Source organism: Solenopsis invicta, chromosome 4 (genome assembly GCF_016802725.1).
Source record: "Solenopsis invicta isolate M01_SB chromosome 4, UNIL_Sinv_3.0, whole genome shotgun sequence".
NCBI lineage: Eukaryota > Metazoa > Arthropoda > Insecta > Hymenoptera > Formicidae > Solenopsis > Solenopsis invicta.
Window position 1 is genome coordinate 16316231 of NC_052667.1, and position 16736 is coordinate 16332966.

Below are 16736 nucleotides of genomic sequence, written 5' to 3' on the forward strand. Positions count from 1 at the left end.
ACGCAGAGCGGAGGAGGTGATGGACGTGGTGGGGGAATTCCACGAGTTTTCGTCGGTTCACCCTATCAACGTGGACATGGAATTGGAAGTTTTCTTGGCGGATTATTTAGAAAAATTCTACCTTATCTAAAAAGTGATGCTTGCGCAGTCGGTAAGGAAGCTTTACGTGCGGGGATTAATGTGATGGAGGATGTCGAAAACGATACTCCGGAAAGAGTCGATCAAAAATCGTTTTGTAGAATCACGGAAAAACGAAAAGCCGAAGAAAAAATAAAAAACCTGATGAGGGGGTCGGGATATAAAATATCCGCAAAATCGCCAACGCTTCAGTTTCCTTTTGGTTACTACGATCTTCACATCGCTAAGAGATCGTCGCTTTGTAAACGTAAACGTAAGGTTAAAAGAAAATCGAAAAATAGTGTGCACAGAAAGTGTGTTAAAAGATTAACGACAAAGAAAAAGAAAAGCCGTGGAGTAGCTCGAAAAACTAAAAAATCATCCGCCACAAAACGTCGTAGCAGAAAGAAGAAGCGAACTGTATCTGACATATTCGTGTAAACTGAGAAATCATAGTTCGAAGTGTGACAAGCATGTCCTCCCTCCATACTCATTCAAGCGAGTGCTTAAAAAGTGAACTTGATCTTTTTACTTTACCTCCTACCCAGACTAGTATTGAGAGCTCACAATGGATTTACTACAAACCCGTAACAACACTCGCAGACGACGCACCAATAGAATTCGTCATACCCGGTCACGGCGAAGACTACCTGGATCTCACACAGACATTGCTGAGTCTTCGCATTCGCGTAGAAACGGTAGACGTTACCACCGCCTCCATCAGTACCGGCGCGTCCGTTACCCCCGCAATAGTCGATCTAGGACCTGTAAATCATCTGATGCATTCTATGTTCAATCAAATCGACGTGTATTTCAATCAAAAACTCGTATCGCCTCCAAACAACGCTTACGCGTACCGCGCGTACATAGAGGCATTATTAAATTATGCTTCACCCGTAAAAACTTCCCATCTCACGTCTTGTCTGTTGGACGCAGATTCTCCTGGTTACATGGATCAGCTGGTAGATTCCGTAACACCGAATAAAGCTCTATTGAGACGCGCACGTTACGTTAAGGGAGAGCGCGCTCTGGATCTCATAGGACATCTTCACTGCGACGTTTTCAATCAGGATAAATTCTTAATTAACGGAGTGGAAGTTAGAATGAGACTTGTACGCTCCAAAGACTCGTTTTGTCTAATGGAAAATAATTCTTTGTCAAAAATTCGTATTCTAGACGCAAGTTTACTTGTAAGAAGAGCAAAAATAAGCCCTGGAGTATTACTCGCACATGCAAGAATGTTGAGTAAAACCACCGCAAAGTATCCCCTCACGAGGGTCGAAGTTAAAACGATACACTCTGGCCTCGTGGGAGAATCAATAGACAATGTAATACTTGGTCAGCTACCGAAACGAATAATAGTTGGCTTTGTTGATAACAAAGCATTTAACGGAGACAGAAAATTAAATCCATTTAACTTTAAAAATTATGGCATAAATTTCCTTTCATTGTACGTTGACGGAATGCAGATTCCAAGTAGACCATTACAGCCAAATTTTTCGATAGAGGAACCACTCTACATCGAAGCGTATCACACACTCTTTTCTGGAACAGGCATACATTTTTTGAACGAGGGAAATTCTATAAGCAGAGACGATTACTCCAACGGATACTGTCTCTTTGCGTTTGATCTGACTCCCGATTTATCAGCTAATTGCGCTGAGCATTGGAATCTCGTGAAACATGGAAGCTTGCGATTAGAAGTGAGATTTGAAAAGTCACTTAATGTGACGGTTAATTGTATCGTGTATGCCGAATTCGATAATGTTCTGGAAATCGACTCTTCACGTCAAGTTATCGTCGATTTTTCCGGATAACTTTATAACGTGCAAAGATAACATTCAACAACTGCGCACGAAAAATATTTCCCCAACCATTACCTTTTATATTATTTCCATACGATGTTCTTCTAAACTCAAGGGACAAAAAAAGATTCAGTTTTAAATGAGACCTTGCCGTAGAAAGTTCGCTTGAAGAGTCTGTGAAGCATATATAGCCATGGATATAATTATTGACATTCAAGGTTTTCGTGATACTGAGAAAAAGTTTATTCCAAAAGAAATCGCAGTTGTAGCGATTAATGCTCCAATATTTGGTCACTGGATTATAATGCCTTCTTATCCGTTTGACAACTTACCCGAGAGCTCAAAGCGATAAAACATTTGGCTTTCACGAAATTATCACGGTATCGAATGGCTCGACGGTGAAGTTAGTCTAGAGCACTTTAAACAGCATCTACGAGAAATTACACGTCAAGCAACCCGTATCTATAGCAGAGGACAAGAAAAAGTACGATACCTAAGTAATCTACTTTCCAGAAACATATATAATCTGGAAGGTATTTCTCCATCATTTAAAAATTTACCCGATGCCAAGGAGAGCGGTCGCCGTTGCACTCATCACGGATTTCGAGCAGAAGCGAAATTTCATTGTGCGATACGTAACGCATATAAATTGAAACGTTGATTAAACGAGCAAAATAGTCGTAGAAATCTCTTCGCTGACAAGCGCGAGAAAAGTAACATCGAAGAACAATCAAATTGTGAAATTTTTTCAACAAATCGAAACTTCAATATATCCCATAATTGGGAGGAGTGGATGAAGAAGAACATTCTATTAATCGAAGAAAAGAAGGAGCGAGATGAGATTGCAAACTCAGAAATTACTCGAGTAATCTCGTTCGACCGTTCACATCCGTCATATGAATTTGTTGGAAATTTTACATGCTCTACGCCAACTCGATGTAGGATATGCAGGAGTCCATCCAGCCGACAAGATACCGAGGGTGTGGACGAGGTCGAGCGCTATCGTCGCCAACACGGACGATCACAATCGGCCTGGTCAACACTGGGTCGCTTTTTACGTTCGACGAACACGGAAATGGAACATATTTCGATAGCTATGGATTACCGCCCTTGGATTCAAGATTCCTCCAACGACTACGAAGAAACTCCGTCCGGTATCAATGTAACACCACTCGACTACAAGGAATTCTTTCGCAAACTTGCGGACAATACTGCTGCGTTTTTTTATATTTTATGTGTAACGGTTATAATCTTAATCAATTTCTAAAAGCATTTTCTAATGAATCCACATACAACGACCGTTTGATCGTAAAATTATTTCATAAATTTTTTTCTTTGTAATAAAAGAAAATATGAGAAAAAACCAATTATATGCCGACGTATTCAATCTTGTACTTTTAAAAAGTAAAAATGTATGAAGATTTATTGTAACAATAAATATTTTACTTTTAAACCTAGTTTATTTTCTTTCACCTACCATGTATTCTAATGTAAAGTAATAAATCAATTTCCTTTTGTAACATTCAAAAATTAATATAAAAGAAACCTTAAAAAGTTTACTTTCTAAAACTATAAATCGAAACTCGTGCTCATTCATGTTTTGTTAAATCCATAAAAAGACAAAAACTTTATATTGTTTATAGTTGTCATAAATCACTCTCCTTTTTGTAGCTTTTCAAAATTTAATATAAAAGAAATTATTTGAAAAGATATATTATTCTCTCAGAATCTACAAAACATATAATTATTCTTGTTTTATTAAATTCTGTAATGACAAAAAATTTGTATTGTTCCTTTATAGCATTTCTTTGTTACCTTTCTTTTAAAATAAGTTTTTCTTTTACCTTTGAAAGAGTTACCGATTTTTGATTCGTAATCCCCGCTAGTACTTTCCTTCATCTTTTTTCTTACCCCTCCCTTGCGGAGCCAACAAATTTTTTCCCACCGAAATGTCAATTTCCTTTCAATCAACTCGTGGGCAACTATAGGAGCGACCAATCAACTCTTGGGCAGTCATGGAAACTTCCAATCAGAACGCTCTACTCCCACCGGGTGACACCCAGCCACACGCATGCCTACCATTCAAAGCGCTCCAGACAGTACCGGGCCCCAAATCCTCCCAACCATTTTACCTAATTATCACCTAATTATCACCTAATTTTCACCTACTAATTACCTAATTATTACCTTTTGTTAGGGTCAGGACCCCCTGTGAACCTTTTTCCCTCTTCCTCCGTCTGGGACCCCTGCTGTGTGACCCACATTCCCCCCATCCCTGTGACGTCATTTGTTTTGACGCCCCATGGCTGCCCACATACTACTAATGTGTAAGACGCTTTAGCTAAAATAACATATTTGTTTTTTGCGGTATGTACACGCGGTGCAGCGAATTCAGACCATCGCGCCGTACAAATTCTAACAACAACGCGTCACCTGTCCCAAAAAGAAACGCTAGACCGGACAAACGTCTATTAGATATTTATTCGACCGTTTATCCTGCCGAAAATGTGCGATTAAAACCGATTAAAACGGAATCCTTTTTAATCGGTTTTAAGCATGTTTTAATTGATTCAATCCACGAGCGGATTAAAAAATAATCGGTTTTAATTTTAACAAACATAATTGATTTTAATATCGCTTTCGCGAATTATTTCTAATCCGAAATAATTACATTCTAATCCATACTGTTGTCAATCCAAATAAATTTGAATAATTGAATGGATATATAATCCAAAATAATCCGCTTAATGCCCATTTCTATCAAAGGTTTAAATTTAATCATTGGTTAACTTGTAGGATGCTAGCAACTCCGAAATTTAAGCATTTCTACTATATTATATGCAATAATTATATTAGAAATTTTGACTTTGTCATTCTGTAAATTAACCAACAATTAAATTTCAACCACGTTAGTATACCTGGACATAAATTGTAGATTTTTTAAATAAAAAAAGAGTTGTTTATTACAATAATATTTCTTATTAGTAATTTTAACTATATTGAGGTTTGCATAACATTTGCATTAACATTTTTTTAAATAAAATGTACAATAACATTTTTTTATAAACAGCATTGTATTTATTACCATATTATTGAATCTCATATACATTCGGAGGTTTGCATAAATATCTAGAATATCCTACATCTACATGAATAACTTACTTTTTACATCACTTATTGGAACTATTGAGCTATGTACATAATCTTCTGATTCTATCTTATCCATGTACGATACATGTACGAACGGTTTGTTGGAACTGATTGTAATTTTTGATATTTGAATGTGACATTTTTTTTTTTTTTTGTACGATGAGGGAAATGCTCATGGCACGACAGGTTGGCTAGACCTGACAGTGTTGGACTCAAGTCAGGACGGTGCTAACCCGGCCACGTAATTTCAGCGGCCAGGCTCGCCCTAATCCGCCTACCAACTAAAAACCTCACCGAGCCACCTCGCCCCAGATCGAAGGAAGGCCCCGGCCAGCAATACGCTATTTCATCAGTAGCCTTCCCCCGGGGGTCGGAGCGTGAGCCCCCCGACGCGCCAGTTCGTCAGGTTGGGAGAGGACGTGCCAGGGCGGCAGCCGAGATACATCAGCTGCCGCCTTGTCCACCCCGGGGTAGCGCCGTGAAAATCACGGCACGTCCCCCCGCGCTCCTTTAGGGCAGGAGGCGAGCTCCGAACTTACCCGTTCCGCGCCAACCCCCTACCCAAGGTCCAGTGGTCCCGAGGGGACCGACCGGGCCTACCTCCTATCCTCGCGTGGCCGGCACGCCGGATGAGCGAAGACCCCTACTCATCGGGCGGCCCAACAGCTAGGGTCCTCGTCTCCTGGGCATCCCCGAGCGCAGGGGCAGCCGGAAACGAGGCCCAGGATCGCGTAATGACCCCCCCCCCAAGGGAGTCATTTCGCGGCCCTATCTCCGAGGATAGGCGACCCCGAGGGAGAAGGCGTCAACGCCTTCTCCACCTGGGGTCTCAACGCCTTCATGAGGGGGGTGCTCGAATCTCGTCCCACTCGCTTCTCCCGTTGCGGGAGAGGGAGGGGTTCGAGCACCACCTTCGCCTGGGGGAGTTGCGCGGCGCTCGGACTGTCGAGCGCCTCGCACCTCTTTTTAGTCGGCGGACTCGCCCGGAGCCCAGATGCTCCGGACGACTCCGAAGATATCACTATTACCCCCGTGATGGAGGCCTCACCGACAGAGGCCTCCGCCACGGGAGGGGTCTCCTCCATGTCGATATCGGCCACCGGCCCCTCCGACATACCACCATTCACGGCCTGAGCGCCGGGCGGGGTGGGAGGCGGAGGAGTCGGCGGCCGATCTTCTTCAGAGACTCCGCCCTCTTCCCGCTGCGGAGGAGGGGGAGCCCTCTTCCCCGGGGGAACCCGGACGCACTTCTCACCGCCTGGGCGGTGATTAGGCGCCTTACCTTTGGAGGCACACTCCGGGCAGAACGGCCTACTCGCACATTCTGCCTGGGTGTGCCCCTCACCCCCGCAGTTAAAGCAGCACCGGGCCCTGTCGATACCGCCAGGACACCGGTGCTGCGTGTGCCCCTGAGCTAGGCAGCGGAAGCATCGCTGCGGAGGAGCCTTGAGCACCTCCACGCGAGCCGCTATCCAGCCCAGGGTCAAACTCCCCGCTCGAGCTAGTTTAGCAGCAGCGGCGACCGGGCACTGCACTATGACAGAGCCCAGCCCCCGCCGACTGCGCACCACTCGACCCACCCTGAGGTCCGCCACGAAGTATGACCCGGAGTCGGCGACCGCAGTGGCCACCTCCTCCGGAATCACCGAATCGTCGAACCCGGAGATGCGGATCCCCACCCTCCGTAGAGGGCAAGAGATCCGCACGTCCGGGCCCCCCGCGACGCGACGCATCTCCAAGGCCAGCCTTTCCGCGGCTGGCCTACTGTCTTCACCGGGGATCTCCATGAGGAGACCCTCGGTCTGGGCTCGGCGAACCCGCAGCCCATTCCCCCCCTGCGACAATATGTCGCCAAGGACAATGGCCTCACGGGCCCACCGCATTACTCCTGCATAGGAAGCGTCGTCCCCGGTCACCGTAATCATCACCGCCGATGACTTGGGGACGCGCCTCCCGATCCTCTTTGCCGCGAGCGCCTCGCTTCGCGGCGGACCTCCTCCCTGTTTCTTCCCCTCTTTTTTCTTCTTGCCCGGCTCGGCCGCCGGGGAGGCGGTGGATGCCGCTACCCCCGATGGCCGACCCGAGGCTGTGCCGAACCCTGGGGGAACACCCCCAGCCACTGACCCCCATGGGGCGAGTGGGGGCGGCTCTACGGCCCCCTTGCTTCTCTTCCGGGTGCCGACGACCTCGACCCAGCTCCGATCGCTCGCAGACGTATCGGGGCCGGGCGCTGCCGCCGACACTGCGGGGGCGCGGGAGGCTCCTCCCGCGGAGCTCCCGCACCCCCTACCCCCTTTACCTTTCTTTTCTTGTTCTTGCCCCTGGCGTCGGTGGGGACGGCGGCCGAAACAGCCCCCGTCTCCACCCGCGCCAGGCGCCTCTCCAGGCCCTCCACCGTCGCCGTCAGCCGCTCCAACGTCCCCAGCACTCGCTCCTCGAAAGGAGAAGAGCCGGGGGCAGAAGCGACCGACGGGGGCGGCGGAGGGGAAGGAGATCTTCTCCTTCTGGTCGGACAGCCGCGGGCGAGGAGGGACCACTCTGTAGCATGAGGGCCCTCTTGGCGACCCCCAGCTGGCCCCTCAGTTCGGCGACCTCGGCTCGGAGGGAGCGCATTTCCTCCTCCCGGGCCGCGGTCGTCGCTTCCTCTTGCCCATCTTCTCGCCCGAGACGGCCCATGGCGCAGTACGCCAGCGTCATGAGCGCCTCCCGGGCGAGATGGGTATTCAACTTAATTCGCCCCGACAGGTTGCCCGACAGTGGGCAACCTGTTGAGGCCTTGTTCCGCGCCCCATCGACCTCCCGGAGCCACCCATCAGCCAATCCGGCCAGATCGGTGGTCGTACTCCGGGAGATCACCCCTAATTGCCGGTCAACGTACCGGCGCTGATCCGGCGTAAATAGGGTTGGGGGGATCCTGATACGCTGCCGAGGCCGCGTATCACTTGCCCCCGTTCCCTCTCCCTCCGACTCCGAGCTCCGGATGACGTTGGCTCGGAGTCGGCGGGCCCTAAATCGCTCCAGGGGAACCCCGTGAAGCCGGTCTTCCGCGGCCGCCCCGTCGGACAGTGGGGAGGGAGACCTGAAGGGTCCACTCCCGTCCAAACGGGGTCGGCCACGGGCGCGCCTATTCCTAACGTGAGTCGGAAGGTCGGATCCATCTCCCGGGATCCGGACACGGCCCTCCGACTCATCCAAATCGATGACCGGCTCCAAGGGGTTCCCGGCCATCGCTTTCTCCTCCTCGTCGTCGCGCCGATCGACGTCCATGGGCTCAGCATCGAGCTGAGAGAGCCCCTGCCGCCTCCTACGAGGCGGGTCGGCAAGGTCCTCCCCGCTCGAGCCTCCCCCACGGACGTGGATCGGCGTTCTGCCATCACCGCTCCGTAGTGGCGCTGGATATGCCATCTTTTTACAGAATCGCGTCTCCGAAGACCCGATCGCGTTGCTGTCCTGCCAGTCGACGCCCGACCTGCTGCAGTCGCCGGCCAGCAGGATCGTGTCCCCCTTGGCAAGGGCAGAGGCCTCGTCCACAGGGGACGGCTCTACTCCACTCTTCCCATCAAGGGAGGCACCTCCCCCGTCGCTTGAGGAGGAGGAAATCTCCTCCGCCGATTCGACCCCAACGAGGCTCCACGAATCGGAGCTCGTGTAGTCACAATAAGGCGTCAGCGCCCTGTCTAGCCTGCGACGCCATAGGAAGCGCTGGTAGGCTTCAGACCTCGAGTCTATCCAACGAATTGGGACAGACGGCCTATCCGCCTAGCGCGGGGACGATCACAAACATTAATCACCACACTAGCCCGATAGCCGGCGGAGCGTGTGGTCACTCCGCGCGGCCGCCCGTCGAAAGATAACGACAAGGGGGCATCCGGGACACTAGTCCCCCCTTGCCGGCCCTGGGGTATCCGACCCCCCCTGCGCGGTAATGTATCCCTATCGTATTCCATTAAAATCATAAATGGGGTATTGTTTTACGAGGGGAACCCCACCCTCGCCCCGAGGGATACTACAGACCGGTGTCCGGGGACCACCGGCCCAAGGCGACTCTATTGAACAGCACACATCGCACGCGCCGATCAGGGAATAACACAGAACAAAACCTAGGTGCACGCGGTTAAGCGCACACCCGGGATGACCCACGATCGACGCGTACCAGACAATGGACTGCGGCGGGCAGACGGGACTCCCGATCCCGGCAGGCACCCACAGCGATCCCCCGACCAGAGGCCTCGGCAAGAGCTAACACCCCCCACGACGATGCTTCCGCGCTAACGAGGAACATCCCCGAGAGGTAGTGCCAGTCGCACCGGTATACGGGCTGATCCTAGGCCCAAGGGCCCGGCGCCGATGCACCCGGGCTAGCCGGAGACATCGACAACCAGCAGGTCAACGCGCGGGATTTAACCATCAGCCAGAAGATCGCTCCAGGATTCTGCAAGGAGAAGGCGACCCGACCCCCCGCCGCGACGAACACCGTACATTAAACGAAAGACTCACCACCATGGCGTCTGAGGCGCGAAACGCAGCATCTCAGACGCCGCCTCCTTGATTTTTTATAGAGGTTGACTCCTCGCGACCCGGGCGGTGAAGCCAACGTCCCCGGTCCATCCCGCACGTAATTTCAGCGCGTGATAGATTACGGTGTGTCAGCTCGGGCGCCAGGGTCGCTGAGATCCCTGAATCTGCGGCCTACGAGAGACCGCAGACCCCCTAGCGAGCTCAGGAACCGCAGGAACGCCAATTCCTGTATCTGGAGTCGTTGCGCAGCCTCGGGAGGCCCCGAAACGACTCCAGACCCCTACGAGAACATTTATTATTTAAGAGAGTGATGTGTAATATTTGTTCATATTCACCTGAATGCAACTGAACCATTGTATCGCTCGTCTTTCGTGCTTTACGATATTTCTGACTGTGAAATACGACACCTATTCTATATATATTTCTGTTTTTAAATTTATAAATTGTTTAAGTGTAATGCATACAAATTTTTACAAATTTTAATGTAGTTGCATTAAGACTCCTAAATACTCTTAGTGACCATCACATTTAGGAATCCTGACATTAGTAGCGAGAAATGATGCGCTGAGACGCTGAAAATTCTTGCGTGCTATTTTCAAATAAAAAGCTATTTTGATAAAATAACATTGTAAATTATTTTAACAAATTTGTAAAATTGTTCTAAAACTATTTTTTTCTTGACGGTTTATGAACTGCCAAAAAATCATAGCTTTTGGACAATTTTACAAATTTTTTAACGTGATTTATAGTGTTGTCATCAATATATCTCTTTATTTAAAAATGGCACACAAGATTTGTTAGCGTCTCAGCGTGTCATATCGCATTAAAATTCGATTTAATTATAATTTATGAAATCATGTAATTTCGGATTGAAATGGATTTATCCCGATATTAATCTGTCCGAATTATACTAATTCCGATCTGATTTTTAATCGGTCATATTTTCGGCAGGGTATAGACGGATCTAAATAGACGTAAAAGCGTTATCTTTTAGACCTCCAATATACAGGTCTAATAGACGTGTCTACAAGATGTCTAATAGACAGGCCTAATAGACATGTCTAATACTTAGATAGAACACGGAATCGAAATAATACGCAATTAAAACTGATTTAAAAAAAAGTAATCCGAATCGATCGGGATTTCTGCAAACCAAAAATACAGTCTTAAAACCGATTGAAAAAATAAGATCGAAACCTACATAGATTTATTAAAACAGAATACATTAACGTAAACGTAATAACCCAGATAACCAAGCTAGATTCAGCACATCGAGCAAATTAATACATTGCATTGTTGTGAATTTACAGGCAATTTGCTGGCTACAGAATTTAACGTAAAACTGAGTCACCAACGGGAGAGCAAAAACACAACATCAGTTAATGAAATGTTAAGAGCAAACGTTTATTAATAATAACATATCATGTTGACAGCAAATTGTCGGCTCGTCATGATCTTGCATTCGTATATGTCATAATGACATTAATATGTCAACAAAATGATGGCACGTATGATATCAAAAGTTTAATACAAGAACTAGAATATTTGGTCAATATTGTTAAAAATTCTAAATTGCATCTTATTATCGACAATTTGGTGACATGACAATATTCGCTCCCGCCGTGTGTAAGACCCCACGCGAACAAGTGGCGCCACCGCTAGGCGGCCACGCCGCGGGGGATTTCTTGTGAGTCAAGTGCGGCCACAGGCGTTATATCTACGCACCACCGACTCCCCAATTCATACCATGGTTCATACTTCAGTGAGCCTTTAGGTGCTACATGTTGTAACATCGAGACGAATACTCGCTCTCATTCTTTTGAAACATGACGTTTGTATGGAACGCTGTTCCACATAAAATTTTATATTTTGGGACAGAAATCCCGATCGATTCCGGATTACATTTTTTTTAATCGGTTTTAATCGCACATTTTTGGCAGGAAAGTTTCTTGAGACTATATTAATATTCTGGTGAAAGAATTTTGCAAATATTGCAGCAGATATATACAAATTTCTTGCAAGAATTTGACTGCAGAATCTTTCAGAAGAATTGAATATAATGAGAAAGCAGATCGTCTTGTTGGCAGAATCTTTCAAGAATCTGCTGCAAGATTTATTGCAGTTTTGCAGAAAATTACTACTAGGGTAGTAATCAAATTGCCGACAACAAAGCTTCACGTGTAGATATCATGTATGATGAGGACTTGCTGACATTTTGATATCAAACACATTAGTTGAATGTAGTGCATGCATGATAACAATTTGCTGGCAACTTGCTAAATTTAAATGAAGACTTTAATGATGTCAGAACAATAGACAGTTTGTGGAAACACCTTAGTTCTAGTTTGATGAATTGAATGCGGAATAAGTGACAGCAAAATGTCATCTGATTACGGTCATTTGGTTATCAGGGGAAATGTTTAGTTTACAAAAAAAGTATTTCTTATATCCTTGAAACAACCGTTATTCCGTTTTGCTGTGCGCAGATTTAGCTCGCGGTTCGGCTAACACAATAGGTTCAAGGCGAGAGAGAGAAAATGAACGTTGTTTTGACAATATGCGTGTGAGTTTATTGCGAAGTCATGTACTCGATACAAGTTTGTGCTGCGCTGCCGCAATCGAGAGAAACGAGACGAGCGTGGATTGACGGATTTATGCTTCGGTACAAGTGTAGTTCGCGGTAATATAATGAATAAGTGTAAAACAGAACATTTACATTTAAATACAGGTATAGATCGCGGTAATACTGAAAACGAAGCGCGGAAAAGAATACAATGACTTGGAACGGTGGATTATTTACAGTCTATTTACAAACAGCCTTGGCCGTGGAGCCGAGCGGGAATCTCGTGATTCCCAGAAGCGAGGTCGACTTTTCAAGAACTTCGGTCGGTCGAGCTTCGAGGCACGGTTGCGCTGGTATACGGCGGGGCGTGAGGCGCGCCGACGGCGCGAACGCGCGAGTTAGCTCGGTGTGGCGTTTAAATGCCCGGTAATTCGTGCTCGGAGCGCGGTCTTCCTTTTCTCGGCTTAATAGCCGGCGCGAAGTCGCGAGGCTTGTTCTGGTCGGGATCGCCCGGAGCGTTGTTACATCCTTTTCGTTAAACAGGATTAAAAAAAGATTAAATTTGAATTAAACATTTAATTTATGTACAAGACTAAATAATAATACAAATTGTTAGTCGCATGTAAAAATATAAAATTTTATGTGGAACAACGTTCAACGGTTTCCGTGCGCTTTCGCTCCTCTTCGAGATTTCATCTCGGGATTCCGTTGCTCCGCGGCTGCTGGTACAGACGCGCTTCTCGCGGGGATTTCTTCCTGCGGCTGGTCGGTGCTGCCCGTGCGCGTGGTCTTGTATCGCGCACGGGTCTGCCTCGTGCTAACGGCTGTCCACACACATGTTATGTTTGAAAACAAAGAGAGCAAATATTCATCTCATGGTTATAATATGCAGCTCCTACAAAGCTTCACTGAAGTACGACTTGGGAAGTTGACCGCGGTAGCGCCTATGTATAAAGCGTGTCGCCGCACTCGACTCACGAAAAGATCCCCGCGGCGTGGCCACCTAGCGGCGGCTTCAGCACTCACTTGTTAAATCAATTTCAATCTGTCATGGCCAATATCTCATCCATCGATTACAATAAAATCACATATTTTAATTTTTATTTATAATTATATTTTCTATTGTTTAAATTATTTTAACGATATATTAAAACAATGTAAGTATTTTGAAAACTACAAAGAATGATTTTGTCTATAATATAGTGTATAATTTCTTTTTCATTTTTAAATTATTTTTTAGTCATTTTTTATTAGTGACTTTTAAATCATTATAACTTTTGTGTTATAATGTACCGATTTTCTTTTGCGCGGATCAGCTCGCCGGAGCAGTGCGAGAGAAAAGGCTCGAACGGGAAGAGAGGAAAGAGTCGTGTTTGTAAATGACTAGGCGGCGGTGTGTGAGATATAATCTATGTGTGTTTATTACTTAAGCTTTCCGAAACCAAAAGATTACAGTGGTTCGGTGCGCGCGGACGGACAAAGTAAATGAAATTAGAACGGCGCGCGGACGGACGAATCTTGAAAACGCGGCTATTTACATGATTATATACATGAGGTTCGCGAGATATAGCCAGGTGACGGAACGTGAGTGATGACTAGACGCGGGCGCGGCTTTTCCGCGTATATCGGTACGTGATGGGCGGAGCTCCGCGTCGCGATGTGGCGATGCGCGAATCGGCAGGACGACCGGGCAGCCGCGTGCGTGCTGAAAGCGATGACGGCTGGGATGCCGCGGAACGCGCCGAGTACTCCGGCCGAAACCCCGTGACGGCAATTCCGTTTGTTTGCGTTCCGCGGGGGAGCGGAGGTGACCACGACTCGAGAGCCGGTCGGGAGTCCTCCCCTCGCCAAGGGCCTTGACGAGAGTTGGACGCTCGGGCTCGCGAGGATGCGGAGGAGGAAGGAACGCTGGGGAAATTGCGGAATACGCCGTGGCCAAGTAAACTTCGATCGCTTTTATTTCCTGAGGTGTCAGACGCAGCGGATCAGCTGGTGATGCTGGCTGACGGAAACAGGTGCCTCTATCGGAGCACGCGGTCCTATATATACCCGACGACTCCGTTTGCCTCCGTCATTTTCGGCGCTTGACGACGGAGTCACCGGAGTGAGACAAACGCGCGCTCCTTCGTATGCGCGTGCGCGCCGACTTGGCGCGCGCGATGGCTCGACACGGTTTTACCGACGTAGCTTATATTATCTTTATAATTGGGTGCCCGAGGCACCCCCGGTTATAGCCCGGCGGCTCTTTCTCCGGCTATCGGCGACCGGGGACGATGCATATCATTTTTCGGGGGTGTGAATCGTTACAGTGCTCTACCTGAATAGATGTGTTTAGTAGATTAAAAAAATATATATTTCATGTATGTCTCATACGTATTAATTGGGTGCATTCAGTACTACCGCTCAACAAAGCAGTTAAGTAGCAGTTGAATGTAATTGGTTCTTATCTTTAGATCCAACAAATCACATTAAATTACTACTTAACTGCCCAATGAGAGATGGTATTGAATGCACACAATTAATTAAATACATATGAGAAATACTGTAATAATGTGACAATAATGAAATGATGTAACAATAATGAAAAAAATATTTCCAAGTATTTTTTTCAGTGTAGTATAAAATACAAATATTTTAATATATATATTTTAATATATACGTATATTATAATGAAATTGACACATTTTTCAATGTAGTGTAAAATATATAATAAAATCAAATATGAAATATACAACGCAAACACAATTTCTTTAAATTCATCTCTTCGAAACTTTTATCGAAAGACTCTGTTCGCAATTTCACCGCATGACATGTTCTTCCGACTCGTCCTTCTCTTCTAAAAATCTTACGACTAAACCCACTTTGAGATGGTACAAAAATACATACTCGTATAGTTTAGCGCTATCAATTGTTAATCATTTTCGCGACACACAACCGACGACTAAAATATTACCATCCGATGAAAAAGCGATACTTTGTGTTTGCTCCTAAAAGATAATGAATTTTTATACTAATTTTTTATTTTTTATTTTTTTGTATTAAAATTTATAAATTTGACACAAAAGTTAAATTATGTACCATTGTTTTATTTAAATTAATGACACATTGAGTATAAATAACGGCGTCTTACAGAAATGATTAAAACTAAATCAAATTGAGATATAATTTGACACTATTTAACAATGTACTTTATTCATTTTTGCGATTTAATAAATTAATTAAAATTTAGGTATGAACATTTATCTGAAAATATATTTGCTTTTGTGAGGCTCTTTAATTACTTTATTTAAAATACATTTGTGGGCATTTAAACGTAAAGATTAAATGTACGTGTTAATCCTTTTAAAACGGAAAGACCGACTCTCTGACGATCGGGTGCCTAGCAACTGAACAACAGGTCAGAACTGCAATGCCTTGTATGTATTAATAAACTATCAGGCCTGCGGCGTATTACATCTTACACTCTTACAATTCGGCCAGCCTGACTGTTAATCGCCTCGATTAACCACGGAATTAAAATAGTTTAAAATTTATATGGTATTATTTACAGGGAAACGTAACAAAGGTTCACATAAATTATTTCTAAAAATTAAAATTTTAAACGTGATGCAACACTAAATTTGAAATATTAACTTAACAAGTGTTGATAAATGAACAAGAATTATAATTCTTAATTTAAGAATTGAGCGTATAAGTGGGTAAAGTAAATATTTAACCCGGAATCCAAGGTCGTATGTTTGATGCATCCCAAATACCGCAATAAGGTGTTTGCGATAATTGAAATCCTTCAATATCTTTTATAACGTAACGATCATTCCTTAGAACACATTCTATACGATACGGTCCTTTAAACCGTGGTATCATTTTAGGTGAAATTCCCCAGCCAGAAATGATTAGTCGAATCGACGTCGATTCGACATCGATAACATTGGTCGATCGACGGTCGAAATGTGTAGTCGATTCGACTTAAAAATGGACTTTCCTTTCGACCAGTCATCGACAAGTTGATTTGATGTCGATTTGATGTTGAATTAATATTAATTTCCAGCGAGAAATGACCTATCAAATCGACATCAAAATAACATCATTTTGATGATTTTGATGTCGAATCGATGTCGAATTGACGTCGATTTTGTCATCATTTCTCACTGGGAATATCTAGAGATGAGATATTATAACAGGTAATATTAACGTGAACTTGAGTAATATCGAAATGCTATTTATTACTGTAATATATTACTTTAATATGTGAATAAAATGTTGAGTGAAAATATAAATGCATATGTGTATTTGCCAAACAAAATATAATTAAAAATGCTTATCTGTTTCTTTGAACTTTTTATCACGTCTTCCAAAACTTTCATCATCTTGTTTTTAATATAGAGCATTCTTTAACCATTGTCCTATGTATAATGATAAATCCGTAACAAATACATTAGGTCTCTTGTTATGAATTGCGCCTAGAAATAAAACGTTTTGTGTAAAATTACTAGACATAAATAAGAAATATTTGAAGGCAAAGTATTTTCCTACTATTATAAAAAATACAAATAAAATTTATAAAGTAATATGTATTCACCTAT

The 16736-nt window shown here is 45.0% G+C and overlaps 1 protein-coding gene across 1 annotated transcript; it reads left to right on the forward strand.

Annotated features, from left to right (window-relative positions):
• The first annotated feature begins 590 nt into the window (after positions 1–590).
• LOC113003007 (uncharacterized protein F54H12.2-like) lies at positions 591–1934 on the forward strand. The gene has a single exon (XM_026130566.1). The coding sequence runs from the start codon at positions 591–593 to the stop codon at positions 1932–1934; it is 1344 nt and encodes a 447-aa protein (XP_025986351.1).
• The last annotated feature ends 14802 nt before the right edge of the window (positions 1935–16736 follow it).